General features: G+C 40.3%; 1 protein-coding gene and 1 non-coding gene across 2 annotated transcripts in view; one reads left to right on the top strand and one right to left on the bottom strand.

Annotated features, from left to right (window-relative positions):
- Positions 1-21,738, bottom strand: part of MCCC2 (methylcrotonyl-CoA carboxylase subunit 2) — a 64,042-nt gene that overhangs the window by 30,136 nt on the left and 12,168 nt on the right. Inside the window, exons 4-7 of the mRNA XM_059916551.1 lie at positions 19,557-19,658; positions 17,289-17,416; positions 14,434-14,546; positions 3,054-3,167 (exon numbers count right to left, since the gene is read on the bottom strand). Coding sequence (XP_059772534.1) covers positions 3,054-3,167; positions 14,434-14,546; positions 17,289-17,416; positions 19,557-19,658 — 457 coding nt within the window. The remainder of the gene's footprint in view (positions 1-3,053; positions 3,168-14,433; positions 14,547-17,288; positions 17,417-19,556; positions 19,659-21,738) is intronic.
- On the top strand, positions 21,652-21,724 carry TRNAY-GUA (transfer RNA tyrosine (anticodon GUA)). The gene has a single exon. It is a non-coding gene; the product is annotated as a tRNA-Tyr (tRNA).

Below are 21,738 nucleotides of genomic sequence, written 5' to 3'. Positions count from 1 at the left end.
AGTGAAGTTGCACAGGGCCCCACTCTCAGAAGGGCCCTGTGCTTGGGGTTTAATGCTCAGTGGTCACCCTAGTGAAAGTCTAACTAACTTTATCTTTGAATTTGTGTTCTGTAAGTGAAGTCTGATGGGACAATGGAGCATGTGTGTTGAGGTTTAGAGCCTCAGATCTTGTGCAGTCTGCCTCCCCCCATCTCCCTGGGATGGGCTCTTGGCTCCCTGCTTCCCTGCTGACTGGTGCCTGGGCCCTGGGTCCTGCCCTACCTTCTCCTCCCCACCCCTGCCTAGCACCTGTTACACCCGCCCCCAGTGGGGGCCTGACACAGGTGTAGGGAGGATCAGAGGTCAGGTGTGCCCCCCATGGTGTCTCAGGGAAGAGCATGGCAGCTCCATCACTGTCCTGGGCTGGCAGTGCTGAGGTGTGCTCTCCAACAGGCCACTCTGTGTGTTGGGGGGGCGCCGGGGGGGATGCTAAAGGCTAGCCTTTTGCTCGTTCCCTATCTGGGTACCAAGCACATTCTCACATGGAGGCAGCACATCCTTGGGGACATGGTGGGTCCATGGGAAGTAGAGATGCCTGGCGGGGGTGGGGGCGGGGGGGTGGGGCCTGTCATTAAATAACAAATAAAAACACCATGACTGGTAGAAAGACCACAGAAGAAGGGAACATGTTTCATATTTTAGTATCTTTAACAGTAGTTTTCTCCTTTTTGAACAAAGGGTTCCATATTTTCATTTTGCACTGGGGTCTGCAAATCATGTAGCTGCCCTACCAGTGATGCATAAAGCTTGCTAGTATTAAAAATTTAGAGGGCTTCCCTGGTGGCGCAGTGGTTGAGAATCTGCCTGCCAATGCAGGGGACACGGGTTCGAGCCCTGGTCTGGGAAGATCCCACATGCCGCGGAGCGACTAAGCCCGTGAGCCACAATTGCTGAGCCTGCGCGTCTGGAGCCTGTGCTCCGCAACGGGAGAGGCCACGATATTGAGAGGCCCGCGCACCGCGATGAAGAGTGGCCCCCGCTTGCCGCAACTAGAGAAAGCCCTCGCACAGAAACGAAGACCCAACACAGCCATAAATAAATAAAAATAAATAAAATGTCCTTTCTTTAAAAAAAAAAAGTTCTCCTAAAAATTTAGAGCACCACTCATAGCTATTCTAACTCTTTTTTCTTGGGGGGTGGGGGGACTTAACCTTTTGAAAAGATAATGTTTTCACAAGACTCAGAAAGTCAAAGGTCTCTCTCCCACCCTGCTTCACCTCCTCTGCGTTTAAACAACATTTACTCTATCTTTTCCAGTTTCTTTATGCATATACAAGCTTACAAATGTATAATTCCCCCCTTCACTTTCGCAAAAGTGAACACACTATGTGTAAGCACCTTGCTGTTTTCACTTAACAATTTATTGGTTTGTTATTGACCTTGAGTAGAAGAAAAGATAAGTACAAGTATTTTTCTTCAGCCAGCACCATTCAAGGGGGAAAGGATAGTCCTTTCAACACATGATGCTGAGACAAACGCATGTTCACGTACAGAAAAATGTCGAACCCCTTCCTGAAACCGCACCAAAAAACAACTCAGAATGGATCACAGACCCAAACGTAAGAGCTAAAATTATAAAACTCTTAGAAGAAAACAAAGGATTAAATCTTTGCAACCTTGGAATAGGCAATACCTTCACAGATAGGACACCAAAAGCACAAGCAAAAAAAAAAGAAAAAAATATAAAAATTGGACTTCATCAAAATTTAAAACGTTTATGCTTCAAAGGAAAATACCATCAAGAGGGTGAAAAGACAACCCATAGAAGAAAATATTTGCAAATCATACATCTGATAAGAGACTTGTATCCAGAACACATGAAGAATTCTTACAACTCAATAAAAAAGACAAGAGCCCAATTACAAAATGGGCAAAGGATCTGAATAGACAGTTCTCCAAAGAAGATATACAAATAGCCAACAAGCACATGAAAGATGCTCAGTATCATTAGCCATTAGGCAAATGAAAATCAAAACCACAGTGAGGTACCATGTCACACCCACTATGATGGCTACCATCAAACAGACACACAGTAACAAGTGTTGGAGAGAATGTAGAGAAATCAGAACCCTCACACACTGCTGGCAAGAATGTAAAATATGCTCTGGACAGTTTGGCTATTCTTCAAAATGTTAACCTTAGAGCTACCATATGACCTAGAAATTGTACTTGTAGGTTTATATCCAATAGAAATGAAAACATACCCATATAAAAACTTATACATGAATGTTCATAGTAGCATTATTCATAATATCCAAAAAGTGGAAACAACCCAAATGTCCATCAACCGATAAATGGATAAACAAAATGCAGCCTATCCATACAATGAAATATTATTCAGCCATAAAGAGGAATGAAGTGATTCCTCCAAAATTTGAACATAGAATTACCACATGATTCAGCAATTCCACTTCTGAGTATATACCCAAAAGAAATGAAAGCAGGGACTCACACAGATATTTGTATACTCATGGTCACAGCAGCATTATTCCAAATAGCCCCAAAGTGGAAGCAACCCAAAAGTCCACTGATGGATAAACAGACAAAATGTGGTATGTACATACATTGGAGTATTATTCAGCCTTAAAGAGGAAGGAAATTCTGAAACATGTTACAACATGGATAAGTCTTGAGGACATTTTGCTAAGTGAAATATGCCAAACACAAAAGGACAGATATTATATGATCCCACTTAAATGAGGTTCCTAGAGGAGCCAAATTCATAGACAAAGTAGAATCATGGTTGTCGGGGCAGTGAAGGAGGTGGGGAATAGGGAGTTAGTGTTTAATGGGGACAGAGTTTCCGTTTGGGAAGATAACAACGTTCTGGAGATGGATGGTGGTGATAGTTGCACAACAAAGTGAATATACTTAATGCCAGAGCACTGTATATTTAAAAATGGTTAGAATGGTAAATTTCATATTATGCATGTTTTACTTCCATCAAGCAAGCAAGTAAGCAAACAAGACTATGTTCTTACCAAAAAGAAACAAACAAGCAACTAGCTTCTTACCAAGGGAGGTCCTCCCAAGAAAATGGTACCCTGCTTGCGTACGATGATGTTTTCATCAGCCATCGCGGGCACGTAAGCTCCTCCTGCTGTACAGGAGCCCATGACCACTGCTATCTGGAATCCAAGCACACAAGAAACTCATGCAGTACAGCTCAGACAGTGAATTTATACAGTCCCTGGATCTATAGTTCCACAAACACTGCAGTACCAGGGGATATTACTAGCTTGTACCCGTGTTTCTCTCTTTTTTCTTGGCTGTGCCGTGCGGCTTGTGGGATCTCAGTTCCCGACCAGGGATTGAACCCAGGCCACGGCAGTGAAAGCCCAGAATCCTAACCACTAGGCCACCAGGGAAGTCCCTGTGTTTCATTTTTAAAATGTAGTCCTCTAAGTGTTTAGAATAGTTTCCTAACTTTTGTATCAAAGCATTTTGAAGGACTTATGTCACACTTTACAAAGCTTGTGGACAATCTCCCTGTTAAAGAGAAGACTGGCCAAACAGACCTTTACCCTGAGCAACTAATGGAGAGAAGAAACTCACAATCCATCCATAAATTAGCAAAATTATATTAAAAGGACAACTTTTAAATCTAATAATAATAACAGTAATAAGTCCTCTAAACAACTGCCACTTACCTCATAGGAATACTGAAATAATTCTCCCAATGAGTAATGTTAATTTTGTGTTACCCTGAATATAAGACTTTCTAAATATAAAACTAATGTTAGCATCACAATTGAAAATCTTGCTAAAAAGAAAGTCCATTGTGTTGAAGCTCAGTGATGCATACCTGAGGGTTCACAGTACTATTTTCTCTACTTTTGTGTGTGTTTGAAACTTTCCATGATAAAAGCTTAAAAAAATTCTTGCTTAGAGATTAGTATGACACATAATAAATATGGGTTTTGCTGATTACCCCTAGACAGGAATAAACAAGACCACAGAGAAAAGTAAGAGAAGTATGTGGTGAATATTTTCTTAAATTATCACATGAAAGTAGATTTTGCTAATTCCAATATGCCATCAGTTTTCCTTCTAGTCATACAAGTATCTGTTCCGGAAAAAAAAAAAAAAAAAAAGCCACACTAGTATTAATCCAAAAGTGAAAGGCAGCATGAGTTAACATTTTTCCATCTAAATGGCTGTCACAAAAGGCATTTTCCCCTATTTCATGTAACGTTATGAAAAATGGCTGTAACATTTCTTTGTCAACATACTACAGAAGTGTTTATCACTTATGGTTTTGCTTATCAATCACCCAGTTTTTTTTCTTTCAGTTTTATTGGAATATAATTGATATACAGCACTGTATAAGTTTAAAGTGTATAGCATAATGATTTGACTTACATATAGCATGAAATGATACTTAGTAAGTTATAGAAAATATCCATCAGGGACGTTGCTGGCGGTGCAGTGGTCAGGACTCCGTGCTTGCACTTCAGGGGGCTCGGGTTCAATCCCTGGTGGAGGAACTAATATCCCACATGCCGTGTGGCAAATTTAAAAAAAAAAGCGGAGCCTAACCACTGGACCGCCAGGGAAGTCCCCAAAATTTTTAAAATAGAAGAAAAATATTTTCTTTATGATGAAAAAACCCCTTAGGATCTACTCTTAACTTTCATATATAACATAGAGCAGTGTTAATTATATTATTCATATTGCACATTACATCACATTACTTATTTATCTTATAACTGGAAGTCTGTACCTTTCGACCTCCTTCACCCAATTCCCCTTCCCCCCATCCCTCGTCTCTGGTAATTACAAATCTGATCTCTTTTTTTATGGGCTTGTTTCTTTGGTTGGTTTTGAAGTATAATCAACCTACAGCACTATGTTAGCTACTGTAATACAACAGAGGGATTTGATATTTCTATACATTTCAAAATGATCACCACAATAAGTCTAGTTACAGTATGTCACCATATAAAGATATTACATAATTACTGACTATATTCCCCCCACTGTACATTTCATACCCACGACTCATTTATTTTACAACTGGAGATCTGCACCTCTTAATCCCCCTCACTTATTTCTCTCCCTCCACCCACACCTCACCTCCCCACAGAAGTCTGTTTTAAAGATATCTATGGCTAGAAAAACTCTTGCCCACAAGCACAAGGAAACATTCATCATAGCAGTGTTTATAATAGCAAAATATGCAAATAGCCAACATGTCCGTCAATACAATATTTTGAAAGGGATATTGTAGATAAATAAATTCTTTAAAAATCTGGGGCAAAAAATAACACAGGAAAGGTTAGTACTTCATAAATCCAAGTGGAGGGTACATGAGTATTCTGGTCTATTATTCTCTGTACTTTCTTCAAGTTTGAAATATTTTATGGGTTTTTCTTTAAGTTCATATCAGAAGCAAAGGACACGATTTCACCTTATCACCCTGTTCTCTGCGCTAGAACACTAGAATCCACCATCAAAAAAAGAAGTCAAGGAACTAGAGAAGAGTCACAATGTTGTAAGAGTATGAAAGGGGACAATTTTCAAAAGTAAGCTCTAAAGAACTATATAGGCACAGCAGGGTTCCATGAAAACAAATATTGAGCAAAAGGAGAGAAAAGAAGAGCAACTGCCAGCAAGTGGTGTTCCAAGACCAAGGACTGGGGGTTGGGGGGTGGGGATGGAGCAAAGACGAATTATTTTGTCAAAATGTCATAAGACAAAAATGAGGGAAATGAAACTAAATGTCATCCTGTCATCTCAGGGTAGAGAGAAAAGATGTACCAATTTAGCAGAAAAGTCTCTCAAGTGAATAGCTGACAAATTATTAGCACATAAGGCAAACAACAGTCTCTCCAGCCCTCGGATCTTCCAATGTCCGTCTGAGATGGGCAGTCAGGGTTTCGATCATGCTGCAGCCCCTTTGTACCCCGCAGCTCCAAGGGGCAGTGCTGCCGGGCTCCACATCAGGGACCCATTTAAACCCCAGTCCCACCTCCTTTGATTCTTCTCTGTCTTGCTGGCTGATATTCCCCCATCTCTGAACCTAGACTGGTGGGGAGGGTGGGGAAGAGAATACCATACTCACTTTGTATTCTCCTCTATCTTGTTTTTTAAACTTATGGTTTGAGACGTCCAAGCCCCTTTTTAACTATCACAAATGCTCTCTCACAAAACGAATTTTACCATATTCTTAAGAACACTTCAGATGCCTTTTCGCCACAGAATCTCTGCAATCAAGGAAATCAACAATCCACTTCTCAGACACCAGGTGAGGCATCACAAACATATACAGAAGACTTTTGCTCAGTAACAGAGTAGGAGACTGTGGTAGGCAGCTTCTAAAACGCCACCGCCCTGCCCCTTGCCATACTAGACTCTTGGTATTCACCTCCTGTATGATCACATCCCCTTGAGCGTGCAGTGGATCCAGTGACATGCTGCTAATGAATGGAATATGGCAACTGATGGGACATCACTGCTGTGCTCAGGGTATGAGGGACCGTGTCTTCTGTCTTGCTGGCCCTCTTTCTCGCCCACCTGCTTGCTTACTCTGATGCAGCTAGCTGACATGCTGTGACATGCTGTATGGAGAGGCCCACAAAGGAAAGAACCTACAACAGCTCATAAGGAACTGAGGGGTTTCTGCAAAGAACTGAATCCTACCAACAGCCACATGAATGAGGTAGGGGGCGGAGCCTTGAGAGGACTGCAGTCAGTCACATGATCCAGCTAAGCTGTGCTCAGACCCCTAACCCACAGAAACTGTGCGATAATAAATGTTGTTGTTTTAAACTGTTATGTTTGGGGGTAATTTGTTCTGCAGTAATAGAGAACTAATACAGAGAACAAAAACCATCTCCCTTAAGCGCCTGCAATTGAGGCCCATCTGAAGACCTAGGAAAGTCTCTGTTTGAAGTGCTTTGTCGCTGTTGCTCTTTAATGTATCTGTGAACTATTCCTCTAGTCGAGATGGGAGACAGACCAGCATCAGCATTCTGTACCATCCCAGAGAGTGACGAAAATCCAAGAGAAAGACGTGGATGAGCCTTGAAGCCACTATGCTAAGTGAAAGAAACCAGGCACAAAAGACCACTTAGCACAATTCCATTTATATGAAATGTCCAGAACAGGCAAATCCATAGGTTACCAGGGTCTGGAGGGACTGTGTAAAAATGAGATTAACTGCCAGTGGGTATGGCATTTCCTTCTGGGGTGATAAAAGTGTTCTAAAATTGATTCAACCCTGTAAATACCCTAAAAACCATTGAATTATACATATTAAATGAGTAAATTTTATGGTATGTGAATTATAGCTCAATAAATTACCCCTCAATAAAACTTATAAAATTAAAAAAAAAAAATACAAGAGCTAGAGTTACTAAGTATACAGGAATCAGAATTCTCAAATTTTTCATCAATAAGAAAGAGAGGCTATTCTAGTTCCAAGTATCTAACAGACACAAAACTTAATACTGCTAAAGCAAGGACTTCCCTGGTGGCACAATGGTTAAGAATCCACCTGCCAATGCAGGGGACACGGGTTCGAGCCCTGGTCCAGGAAGCTCTCACATGCCGCGGAGCAACTAAGCCTGTGCGCCACAACTACTGAGCCTGCGCTCTAGAGCCCGTGAGGCACAACTACTGAGCCCGAGTGCCACAACTACTGAAGCCCGCGCACCTAGAGCCCATGCTCCGCAACAAGAGAAGCCACTGCAATGAGAAGCCTGCGCACCACAACGAAGAGTAGCCCCCGCTCGCTGCAACTAGAGAAAGCCCGTGCACAGCAACTAAGACCCAACACAGCCAAAAATAAATAAATTTATAAAAAATATATATATATTGCTCAATAGAAATAAAAGAACACAGTTAAGTCACCACTGTCACACAATCTCCTCTTCTGCATTTAATTCTGAGCCCTTCACTCACAAAATAGAGTGAACGTGCACCAAGAGCTCCGCCACTGTGTCTACTGCTGCTTCTCACAGAGCATGGGGACCCCAGGGCCCAAACAGCACCAATGACTTTCCACATCCCAAAGCATTCGTCTGTAGTACAATGAAGACCTTACATTGGGCCACACTGGACAAATGATTCAGAACCCCAGAAAGAAAATTCTGCTGCTTTCTTGTACTAAAGGGACATTAAAGGGACATAAGGAAGCTGCGTGACCACAAGCTGTTCCGACCGTGCTCAGAGTACAGGTTTGGCTGTGTGGGCAAATCCCAGGCACTATGTCAGGAGAGACATGACTGCGCCCCTCATGTGCATCAGAACAAAAGACAGCTCCCACGAGTTCCACTGAGAGGCCACCATCCACCCTGTCACCAGTGAAGTGGGCCTGCTCTGTGACAAGGACAAGACAAGAGATCCCTCTTGCAGGGTCAGGAGCCCCATGGCAACTCAAAAACTTGAATCCAGAGCAAGAAAACAGCAAGTAGGCTAAGAATGATGTGTAACTGACAGTAACAATCTTTGTCATCACTGGCACAGACCGCACAGCAAAAGCTGGAAGTGAAAGGAAACGAGAGGCTACAAAACAGAGGTAATAGTCTGGAAGAACTTTGGGCAAAATTTCATTACCCTCCAGGTCTTGCCTGCACAAGTAGAGGCTGGTTCTCATCACACCAAAAACAAATTACATATTGTAGGTCAGCAGCCTGCCCTATGGAAGGGGTGTCTGAGAGGGAGTCAAGAGGTTTCATACCCAATTCTGAGAAGCTGTGTGAACTTTAGACCTCCATCTTTCCACTGAAAAATTGCAGAAGACTATCTAGTTCAAAGGCTCTCTGTGATAAATGTAATAGAACTTGAGGAGGGAGATTTCCAGTTGCTTGGTGGAAAAGCCATTAAAATTATATGTTTTTTAAATCTCTCATCTTTCTTCTTTTTCCATTCAAAGTATTGTAGAAAGCAAATACTGCCTGTATCACTTTTTTCTTCCTCTACCTAAAGAGTCACCATTAAAAACTAAAAGCCATAATACACAAGTATCTATTCAATGGCTATCCAGAATTTAAGAACATTATCAACTATACCGACGATCACACTGCTGACCCTAGAACATACATGCTTATCCGTGCTCACTGGATAGGATGAAATGTACATAGAGAACAAAAAGTCCATCTCACCCAGAACATTCTGTTTCTTCCTCAATCTTTTTATCAGAGAGCCTCAAAACAAAAAAAAAAAACAGAGTGGTTTCTTCTACCCCTGACCCTATCTGGCTTCATGAGCAGGTTGAAATGCATTTTTAAAATAATAACATACAGTGTTTATCCTAACTAGGACCCTCAAAACAATTACCAAGGTCTGAAGCAAAGAAAATAAATTTCAAAAATAATGAGCTAAGCCAAGGAGGGAAGAGGGAAAAGTTTAGAAAAGAGGAAGGGAGGGACACTTGAGAATAATTTCAGGCACATCTCCAAAAAGAAGAACAAACAGGCAGAAGTGCAAAGAAGAAAAAAGGGGGAAAGGCCTGAGGAGCTGCAACTAAGCATAGCTAGGTGAATAACAGCTATTTCAGAAGAAATAAACTGTTAATAAAAAACAGAAACATTTGCTGCTGGTGTGGTAAGGATCACAGTAAAACAAGGAAGAGAATTAATGCATCAGAGCAAAACCAGTCTAGAATAGACTCTCAGTAGACTATAAAAATTAATGGTAATGTAAGACTTGAAGAAAACAAACACCAAGATCCCACTTCTGAAGAGAACTGTAAGTCTCACATTTAAAAAGCCAGCAACATGGGAACCACATCAGGAAAATAAAAGAAGCACAGCCCCAAGATCATCACGGCATCAGGCATGGATTGTGGAGAAGGACCAGAGAAGGTATCCTCGGGACATGAGGCTCAGAGAAAGACCACTGGACACCAATACGCCAAGTCTTTAAACTTCAAAACAAACCAGGGTCCTAAAACCTACCAGAAAGTAAGGAAAAATGAAACAGAAGAGAATACAAAGGTAACTACCTAGTTAACTGTTTTTTCTCAAGTGCAAAAACAAAATTGTTGAAACTGGGAGGTCTGTAGGAATCTGGCCACATCTTTACAGCTGCAAAAATATAGGAAAAAACAGAGATATGGTTGTCAAGAGACATACTTCTTAGAAATCAGTGGATAAACGGACTTACAAAGGGCAAGGTTAATAACATTAAATAAAAACCAATCTTGGGGAGGAAGAGGAATTGAACAAGTAAGGGAAGCTAGTGCTCACTATCAAAATGCACACATAACATAACTGCAGTTACAACAGTTATTGCTTTATGTAGAAAATATAAAAAATTGTTTTTAACAGTCCACCTAAACCGAAGTCTTAAATAAATATTAAAATATATTGGAAATTCCCTGGCCGTCCAGTGGTTAGGACTCGGCACTTTTACTGCAGTGGCCTGGGTTGAATCTCTGCTCGGGGAACTAAGATCCTGCAAGCCATGTGGCGCAGCCAAAAATAATGATGATGATGGTAATAATAATAATAATAAACATACATTAAAATATAGGAAATAGAACTACTCAGTATGTTAGGTATCACTTTAATGGTTATTAAGGAGTTTCACTCAAATAATAAATTATTAAGTAGGTAAGTAAATGCGTTGGGATATAAACAATCCAATATTGTCTCTAATCTCAAGTGGCAAAGAGTCGAGTAAGGGAAATTAGTCAGGATATGTCTAGATAAAAGGGATAAATGCCATTAGTAAGGTATAGCTCAAGAATTATGCGAGTTGGGGGGGGGAGATCACTTCCGGTAAGGGATTCTGGGAACCTTTCCTGGAAAAGGTGGCATCTGAGATGCACCTTGGAAAATGGGTTGGAGACTCAGATCAACCCATATGGAAGGACTGGGGGAAAGAGAGTCCGGCATGGACCTGAGCAGAAACTCATAAAGGTCACGATGCACATGAAAAATAGCAAGTGCTTCAGACTGATGGCAGTTTACAATGCATGATCAGTAAGGCTAGAAAGTTAGGTTGGAACCAGATCACACGAAGTCTTAAGTATCAGGCTATGAAGTTTGGTCTGGAACAAGGGAACTAGATAAAGAATAACCTAATAGTAATGTGTACAATAGACAGAAAATGCCTGAACTAACTATGGTGATGGCAGTAGGAATGGAGTGGAGAGGACCAATCCAAAGGTAAAAACCAACATGACTTGATTCATCAAAGGTTTACTATGTATTGATTATCTGCCCAGCATCAAAGGACCTCCCAGGGGTACAAAAATGAGGAAGATATATATTTCTGACCTAAAAGGATTAAGTAGGGGAAAAAGCAGAGAAGAGTCAATGATGACATCAAAGTTTCAATCCTAGAGAAAAGAGCAAGAAGGAAGTACCATCAACAGCACACAGAAACATGGGTGAAGGAACAAATCAGCAGGGGCAGCTAAATACGGAATGTCTACTCTGAGCCTCTGGTACCAGCAGGAAATCTAACCAAACAACAGAACCCCAAGGGTAGGTGGAGGTGGATGGAGGCCAGGACCAGAGAATGATCATGGAAATGACAGGTATATCATTAGATTTTATTAAACTACTAAGGACAAGTTCTTGAATGGGATTGGGAGGATTTAATGAAGAGAGTGGGAGAAGAAGGAAACCAGTGGCACGAAGCCTAAGGAGAATTTCAAGAAAGGGAACAATAACAAAACCAACAGGTTGTACAGCGTGAGAATCTCTAGGAGGTTAAGGTTAGCGGGACCCTCCGAGGGCAGCAAGGTTTTTAGGAAAGTGAGTGGTCAGGAACGAAGATGCTGGGCCAATCCTTAAGAAGTCTGGTAATCCAGGGAGGGAGAGAAGCTTCAAAAACAGCAGAAGCTAGAAAAGGTCTTTTTCTTTGTGCATCATTTTTTGCTACTTTTCCCTTTAAAAAAAAAAAAAGAGGAAGTCAACATGATTATTGGCTGTGAGAAAAAAAATTAAGTGGATGTGAAATATTAAAGCAAAAGAGAGAAAGAGGATTAATGACGAAGCACAAATGAGGGATCAGTATTAAGATTATAAATGACAAGTCTAGTCTTGGAGAACAGAGACAATTCTTCCTGGGATTAAAAAAAAAGACAGAGTAAGCAGTATTGTTTTTAATAGAACAGTGCTCACACATGACTTTCTCAGTAAAGTACGAAGCAATAGCTTCAGTGGCGATATCAGGTTTATAGTTCATAAACTATAAAAAAAGGGGAAAAGATGAGAAGAGGCACCATGGACACTAGGATACAATAACAATTAGATTTTTTTTTTAATTCCACGAGGTTCATAAGAATATAAGAAGGCAAACCTCAACCACAAACTTCCTATTGGGTTGAAACAGAAAAAATAAATGCTGAGAAGTGGCTCAGTTAAAGAAATACTGATGTTAAAATTTTTAGGAAACAAAAATTAAATAGGCAAACTGAAGGCATTCAGTCAAATGTCCCTTAGATATTTTAGATTTTTTTATCATAAGCAGATATTGCTTATTCAAAATTATAAGGACACTTTTAATTTTAAAAAGACCTAGTTTTTAAAGCACTTCAAGCTTCAGGTTCCACAGGAGCAGAGACCCTACCTGGTTTGATTCATCTAGTACAGGGCCTGGCTTACAGTAGCTTCTCCATAAATATCTGTTAGATGTTGGCTGACGTTTTATATAGTCCCACAAAAGCTACATGAAGAGAAAGAGCACAGAATAAGCATGCAAGGTGGCAGAGGTCTACAGTGAGTTGAATGGTGCCCCTCCAAGCCCCAAATTTGTCCACACCCAAATCTCCGGAACCTGTGAATGTGACCTTATTCGAAAAAAAATGGGTCTTTGCAGATGTAATTAAGTTAAGGATCTTGAGATAAGATCACTCTAGATTACCCAGGGGCGCCCTAAATCGAGTGACAAGTGTCCTTATAAGGGAGAGAGGGCACAGAGGAGAAGACCATGGGAAGACCAAATCAGAGACTGGAGTCACATAGCCACAAGCCAAGGGAACGCCTGGAGCCATCAGAAGCTCAAAGAGGCAAGGATCGGAATCTTCCTTAGAGCCTTCTGAGGGAGCACGGCCCTGCCGCCACCTTGATTTCAGATGTCTAGCCTCCAGAAACTTGAGAGAATAAATTTCTGTTGTTTTAAGCCACCTTGTTTGTGGTAATTTGTTACGGCAGCCCTAGGAAACTAATATAAGTTTTGTATAGCTATATAAATTATAATACCAGGTTAAATGGGCTAATTTCCCCTATAAGACAAAAGATCACAATAAGAATTTCATAACAGATAATGGATGCAAGGGCCATCTGGGTAAAAGTGAGCAAAGCTGAAGTTTCTATTTAGATAAACAAAGCATAGATATACGCAAGGTCTCCACATAACAGTAAAATATATAATAAATAATAACAACACATTGTATTGGTAGATTATAAAGAAGAGAGATATAATAATTGCAAGTGATGACTAATTAATTAGAATACTAATAAAACTACTACAAACTTAAGAAATTCAATAACAAAACAAAAACAAAGGAGTTGCAGCAGTATTATGAAGTATTTCAAACATACAAAAAAGATTAGAATAGTAAAATAAATATTCTTTACCTAATACCCAGTCTTAATAAATCTTAACATTTGGTCAAACTTACTTCTGAATTTTTTTAAATGAATAAAATGTTTCAGATACAGTTGAAGCCTCTATAGACCTCCTACTTGGCCTTTATTCTCCTCCTCCCTCCCACCTCAAAGGTAACCACTGTTCTAAAGTTGAGTCTATCATTCCCATGTACCTGTTTATACATAATAGATTATTTGATATATTTAACACTTGCATACATAGCAATTTGCTATACATTTATTCTACACTTTTTTTTTTTTACCCAACATATTTTTTGAGGCTTATTTCTGTTGATGCACACAATTCTAGTTCATTCATTTTAACAGCTAACTATTATAACTCTCCTATGAATGGGCATTTACTTTGTTCTTTAACTTTTGCTATAACAAACAATGCTACAAGGAACTTTCTTGTACATGTCTCCTCATATATATACTAGAACTCCTCCAGAGTATAGTCCTAAAAAAGCAATTTTACTCAGTGTTCTTTCTTTTTAAAAACTCTTTTCCTTTGGTAAATAACCTTTATTATAGCATAACAGTATTCCCATATTTAGCAGATGAATCTGACTGGAGATATCCTTATGATGCTTTCTGTGGAGAAAGACTAAATTCTGTATTAAATTCTGTTCTGCAAATTCCCTGGCGGTCCAGTGGTTTGGACTCCATGTTTTCACTGCCAAGGGCCTGGGTTCAATCCCTGGTCAGGGAACTAAGATCCTGCAAGCTGCATGGCACAGCCAAAAACAAAACAAAACAAATTCTGTTTTAAGTCATCTCAGAATACCTGGTTAGCAAAGACATTTGATGCAAAAAGCAATACATCTCATTAATGAGAAATTACCTGTATAATACTTTTAGAAGACATAACTGCCTGATTATAGAATATGCGGCCAAAGTGATCTCGATCTGGAAATACCTCTGCTTGTCGAGGTAAGTTTGCTCCTCCCGAATCAACTGAAGAGAAATAAGTACATCTCAGTGAACAAAACATGCTACACACAGGAACACTTATCTCAATGATAACATCAGTTCTTAATTACATTCACAAAAAACTTGCCCTATCTTTCTAAACTCTTCTACAGCCTCTTTCTCCATTCCTTCAACACAGCCCCCAAAAATGTACTGTTTTCTTCAAACACATTAGGCTCTCCTACCCCTGTGCAGAATTCCACTTGAAATGTTTAGGACATTCTCTCCCTTGAGGATTAGCCCCAGAAACACCAAAAATCCTTAACCAGTTCAGCTAAAATTGGATCTTTCTCTCTTTTAAGACAATCTGAAAATCATCTACAGAATTCATGTGGTAATTTTATTGCACATTGCCTCTGGTACTCTTTTTACTGCAGATTACAGTGGTGGATAAGAATGTCAGCTGAGTTCAAAACAGAGCTTCATTACCTCACAACAGCTGTGTGATCACAGGTGTGTTTCCGAACCAGTCTACTGCCGCCTCGGTCTCCCCACCAGTGAAATGAAGGTAACAGCGGCTATCCCATAGGGTTGTTATTGGGATGACATGAAATAGTGTATGTGAAGCACTTAGCTCAGCACATACTGTGAGTGCACAGAGTGAACGTTACAAAAAGTTAGCTAGTCTTACACCTATCACTCTTGCCTGCAACCACGAAGTCTTCTATTGATATTTAATTCATTAGAGACAGGGACAACACAATACTCTTCACTGCATCCCCTAGAGTGTTGGGCACAGCACCTGCAAGCAGTGGGGCCTCATTCGCTGTTTTCTATACATGAAAAGCAGTTCACACTCTGAGTCAATGAGGTAAATTCACTTTCATAGGAGAAAATAATCTCATCAGTACCTGTTCAAATATCCATAAAAATGAACAGTATATACTGGCGTTTTTACAAACTAAGCCAATATCCAGGAAGTACCAATTTTCAACTGCCTTGCTTTTATGTTCTTTTAAAAATATCCTTAGATTTAAATGTACTTTCATTCCAAATATAAATTTACTTTCATTGAATATTAAATTTCTTTAAATTACGTCTGCTCACACTATGTACATAATCAAGCATTTAACCTAGTACCTGGCACTCAAGAGACCCATATATATTAGCTATTATTTTTTCATGGTTTGAACCCATTATGGTGAACAGAAAAACAAAATATTGGGTTGGTCAAAAAGTTCGTTCGTTTTTTTCCACAACATGGTTCTAACTAGTGCTTAGTTGTCCTTAACTTCACTCGAAACAATTTTGTTAGATTGTATTGTGAAAGCTGTCATAACAGCAGTGCATTTTTAAAAAAAACTTATCAAAACTGGTGAATTTTTGTGTAGCCATTTTAATATTGAAGATGGAAGAAAAAAGGCAACATTTTCAGCATATTATGCTTTATTATTTCAAGAAAGGTAAAAACGCAACTGAAATGCAAAAAAAGATTTGTGCAGTGTATGGAGAGGGCACTGCAACAGATCAAATGTGTCAAAAGTGGTTTGCGAAGTTTCATGCTGGAGATTTCTTGCTGGACGATGGTCCATGGTCAGGTAGACCAGTTGAAGTTGATAGCAATCAAATCGAGACACTAATTGAGAACAATCAGTGTTATACCACGCGGGAGATAGCCAACATACTCAAAATATCCAAATCAAGTGTTGAAAATCATTTGCACCAGCTTGGTTATGTGAATCGCTTTGACGTTTGGGTTCCACATAAGTTAAGTGAAAAAAACCTTCTTGACCATATTTCTGCATGCAATTCTCTACTTAAACATAATGAAAACATGCCATTTTTAAAACAAATTGTGACGGGTGATGAAAAGTGGACGCTGTACAATAATGTGGAATAGAGGTGATTGTGGGGCAAGGGAAATGCACCACCACCAACCACACCAAAGGCCGGCGGTGTTCATCCAAAGAAGGTGATGTTGTGTATATGGTGGGATTGGAAGGGAGTCCTCTATTATGAGCTCCTTCTGGAAAACCAAACGATTAATTCCAACAAGTACTGTTCCCAATTAGACCAACTGAAAGCAGCACTCTAGGAAAAGCGTCCCGAATTAGTCAACAGAAAAGGTATAATCTTCTATCCGGATAACGCAGGACCCCATGCTTCTTTGATGACCAGGCAAAAACTGTTAGAGCTTGGCTGGGAAGTTCTGATTCATCCACCATATTCACCAGACACTGCACCTTCGGATTTCCATTTATTTAGGTTTTTATAAAATTCTCTTAATGGAAAAAATTTCAATTCCCTGGAAGACTGTAAAAAGTACCTGGAACAGTTTTTTGCTCAAAAAAATAAAAAGTTTTGGGAAGATGGAATTATGAAGTTGCCTGAAAAATGGCAGAAGGTAGTGGAACAAAATGGTGAATACATTGTTCAATAAAGTTCTTGGTGAAAATGAAAAATGTCTTTTATTTTTACTCAAAAACCAAAGGAACTTTTTGGCCCACCCAATATATAGAAGAAAAAAACACCACTCATGTAGAGAAAAAAATGGGAAACCCCAAAATACTGTCAGGGATTCTTCCTCAGTGATGTTATTATGGGTAGTGCTTGTTTACTTTTTCTCCCAGAGTTTTTAGCAAAGAATATGCGTCTCTTCCGTAATTATAAGCGAAGCCAACAGTTTTTTAAAAATATCCATTGATAATGTCATATATATATAGACTTCTAAACAATCTTGTATTTTTCTAGCTAATAATCATTCATTTTACAGTTCTCATGACTTGCCCAAGTAAATGCAGGGGAGCCTGTTTTGCATCGCAATTTCTTGTGCCCGTAAGTGTTTCTTCACAGTCACCGGGTAGTAGGTACCTCCCTTGACAGTGGCATCATTGGCAACAATAATGCATTCTACTCTGAAAGGCAGAAATTTCATCGGAAAGAGAACATGAGAGAGTTCTTCAAAGTAAAGACCAATTGCATCTCATTACAAGACACTCCCAATACAGCCTCGCAATTTCTAGTACATATCCCCAGTGACAGCCATTAGTAGACAATCTTATGATATGAAAGTTTTAATCACTGTTCACATATTTATTTATATAAAATGAACCACTTTTAATACGTTTACAAACTCTACCTTGATTTATAAAGAATCATCACCCCATATTAGTAGAGAAAAACTAACAACCTAAGCCACACTTCGTAATGGTTCTTTGAATGAAGGGGTCCTAATAAGATAATACAAAAACAACAACAAGGAATCCAAGTCTCGGGGTGAGAAAATCCCTCATGATAAACCTTTAAAATTTGCTTTTAGGAAGGTAATTTTCAAAAAGGAAAACTGATCCATCAAAAGTATTTATTTTTCGTATTTTCTTCATGTCACTGCCATATGCTTTTCTATAAAACTAAAAGAAGTTTAAAGTACAACACTTACCTTGCTTAAAGTAACAATAGGTACAAACTTTAAAATAGTAGTTTGAAAGCATATACTACAATGAGTCATTAGTGGTGCCCTTTCTCACCAAAACCAGTCTGTCAGGTACCATGGCCCACAAGTAACACGCAAGAAGCAGGGAAGTGAATGAAGAGGGCCAGTAAGGGAGGCTGCTTAGTATTGCCAGGAAACCCGAAGATCAGAGGCTCGCTTGAAACTGGAGAGAACAACAGTGTGGTCTTTACAAAATTTAATCTTTATATTTATGATGTTTTTGTTACCTCACTTTATATTCTCTAGAATTCTAAAAAGAAACTTACTGAATCCTTGCTGAAAATGAAGTAGAGAACAGCAACTGAGCACATGGCCTCAGGTGGTGTTGTACTTCTTTTATTAGGGTATGTGGCTCCTCTCCTTTGAGCATCAGTTTTATTCACTAGGTTATATAAAGCCTTTTTCCACATTATAATTAACATTTTATAGAGTGAGATGTACATTTTTAATGACTTTAACATTGAACAAACTAGACTTCAAAAGGAATTTAGGCTTTGGCGGGTGCTGGGCCATAACCCCACACCTCCAGAGTATGGTCACTCCTCCGTCCTGGGGGTGCTGCACTAGAAAAGCTTAAGAAGCTCTGGTACAGGAAAGAGCCCACGCTATGAAGTCAGACAAAGCTAGGGTGAAATTCTGACTCTGCCACTTGCTATATATGCGACCTTGGACAAGAGACATAACCACTTTTACTTGTCTTATTAAAAGGTCACAGACATGTTACAGAATAAGAAAATTAGTCCACAAAAATACTGTATTAGACATCTATTGGTTTTGCCTACCCAGCATCCATTATTTTGGCGACAAAACTAAACTTTCTTTCAGAAACTGCCCTTTCTCTATTTTTGATCCGTGTGGCTTTAGCGGGACTGACCCCAAAGCCCATCTTCAGAGGTGAGCACAAGAACCAGGCCTTTCTACTCAGTGTCCACGCTGTGGGCTCAACAGTGGGCTCTGGTCCCAGCCTTCACCCTCAGGAGCTCTCAGCCCACTGCAGCTGCTAAGCTTAGAGCGCAGAAGCCGGGGATGCCTGGGGCCAGCTCGGCCTGCCTAGGAACAAAACCAAAACCCAGCCTGTGACCTGGTAACACCATTTGTGCTCCTCGACCCAGCTAGGCCCAGACGTATCAGTTAAGAGAGTCAATAGATTCTTTTTTGGTTTAAACTAGTTTGCACATCTATCATCTGCCAGAGAAAGAGTGCTGACCATATTCAACCATATGATTATGTAAGAAAGGTCAATTTCAATTACTATGAAGTACTACTTTAGACCTTTTTAAACGAGTGAAATCTTTTTCAGTCATACTATCCAACACTAGAGCAGCTCTAGTGAAAAGATAAAATCAGTCTTGCCTTGGCCCTTGCCTCCACGGAATCTCAAGAGCTAAAATGCACACACTGCACAGATGAATCTAACACATGTCTGGGTAGGAAGCCTCAGTCCTAAATAATATCACGAGCATAAAACTCACACGCTCATATGCAGAGCAGTGAGTGCTGGACACCCTGCCTCTTCGGCCTGCTTCCTGAAGCACATGGCAGAGTGTGGGCAGAATACTCACCCTGACACTCTCCCAATGCCTGTAATAATGCCACCGGCGGGGACCTCCTCATCACCATACAACTGGTAACCGGCAAATTGGGATAATTCCAGGAATGGAGACCTGAACGGAAGAAAAGATGCTGCTTGAATTAATGTCGTTTTTCAAAAAATCATATTTAAACAGTTAACATGTGGAAAAGGAAATTTTTTTCTTTAATGGGGCAATGTTTCAAATACACGTGTTGGACATAAAATTTACCAAAAAAATGTCAAAAACAAAATCTAGGGGACTTCCCTGGTGGCGCAGTGGTTAAGAATCCGCCTGCCAATGCAGGGGACACGGGTTCGAGCCCTGGTCCAGGAAGATCCCACATGCCATGGAGTCACTAAGCCTGTGTGCCACAACTACTGAGCCTGCGCTCTAGAGCCCGCAAGCCACAACTGCTGAAGCCCGTGTGCCACAACTACTGAAGCCCGTGCGCCTAGAGCCTGTGCTCTGCAACAAGAGAAGCCACCGCAATGAGAAGCCTGCACACCACAACGAAGAGTAGCCCCCGCTCACCGCAACTAGAGAAAGCCCGCCAGCAGCAACGAAGACCCAATGCGGCCAAAAATAAATAAATAAATTTAGAAGAAAAAAAAAAATCTAGTGTGACCACCCTGGGGATTTATACGGTATAGCCATACAAAGGACCAGTAGGTTCTTATTTTTAAAGACGTTGTACAGATGTGTTTATTAATATAGAAAGAGAATGGCACCTAACACTTACGTAGCACCTACCACGTGCCAGCCTCTCTCCTAGGAGCTTCAGAAACACTCACTCATTCATTCCTCAGAACTACCTCCTGATATGGATCCTATTATGATCCCCACTGACTGATGAGGAAACTGAAACACAGAGATTAGGTCAGTTGTCTAAGGTCACACAACTACTAGTAAGTGGCAGAGTTGGGTTTTAATAAGCTCCGTAATAAGGGACCAGGCTCTTAACCACTGTATTATTCTCTCACTTAAATGTTCAGGATACACTGGGGGGACGGGGGACAGGGGGAGGCAGGGGGTTATAAAACACCACATTTAGTATGATTCCATTTTTCTTTAAAAAAAAAAAAAAAAAGTGATTCACATTTGCATAAAAACAGTGTAGAAGGATACACACTAGGTGTTAACAGTGTTTGTCTCCAGGCTGGGCGTGTGTGTGCATGTCCCCAGAAACAATACTTCTGAGCCTTCATTTCTCTCTCTAACTGGTCTTTTTTTTTTTTATGATTTATTTATTTGTTTGTTTATTTATTTATTTGTTTGGCTGCACTGGGTCTTAGTTGCGGCATGTGGGATCTAAGTTCCCTGACCGGGCACTGGCAGCGTGGAGTCTTAGCCACTGGACCACCAGGGAAGTCCCTCTCTCTAACTGGTCTTGGTGCTTCCACCCTCAAGGCCCACAGTCTACTCACAAGACAACAGCCAGAATAACTTTTTAAAACCTAAGTCAGATAAGGCCTACAAAGTCTCCCCATTTCTGTCAGAGTAAAAGCCCAAACTCTTACACTGGCCTACAAACCTCTTACCGAAATCGCCCGTCTCCTGCTACTCCCCCGTTCACTCCCTCCACCCCACCACACGGCCTTCTAGCCCCTTTAGCATATCAGCATCTGTGACCTGCCCCCATCGCAGAACCTTCGCACTGGCCACTCCCCTCCGCCTGCAACGCTCTCTCCCCAGATATTTAGAGCCCATCTCTCTTTACTCCTTCCAATCTTTGCTCAAATGTCACCACCTCAATGAGGCCTATTCTAACCACCTCATTTGAAACTACAACTTGACCTTCATCTTTCTCTCCCATACTCTGGTCTACCTTTTCTTTATCCCATGACATTTATCACCTTCTAACATACTATATAATTTATGACACTTATCGTTTATTTTCTATCTCCTCCTGCTACAATGTAAATTCCAGTAGGGCAAGGAACTTTGTCTATTTTGTTCAGTGATGTATCACTAGCACCTAGAACAGCACCTGACACATAGTAGCCTCGCAATAAACATCTGTTGTTGAATCTTATGATAAGAACCAGAATTTAAAATCATTTATTTATAAAACTAAGATGGGAATTCCCTGGTGGTCCAGTGGTTAGGACTCTGCACTGTAACTGCCGAGGGCCTGGGTTCAATCCCTGGTCAGGGAACTAAGATCCTACGA

The sequence above is a fragment of the Balaenoptera ricei genome, chromosome 3, assembly GCF_028023285.1.
Source record: "Balaenoptera ricei isolate mBalRic1 chromosome 3, mBalRic1.hap2, whole genome shotgun sequence".
Taxonomy (NCBI): Eukaryota; Metazoa; Chordata; class Mammalia; order Artiodactyla; family Balaenopteridae; genus Balaenoptera; species Balaenoptera ricei.
Note: the sequence above shows the minus strand (reverse complement) of the source record. Positions and strands in the feature narration are given on the sequence as shown.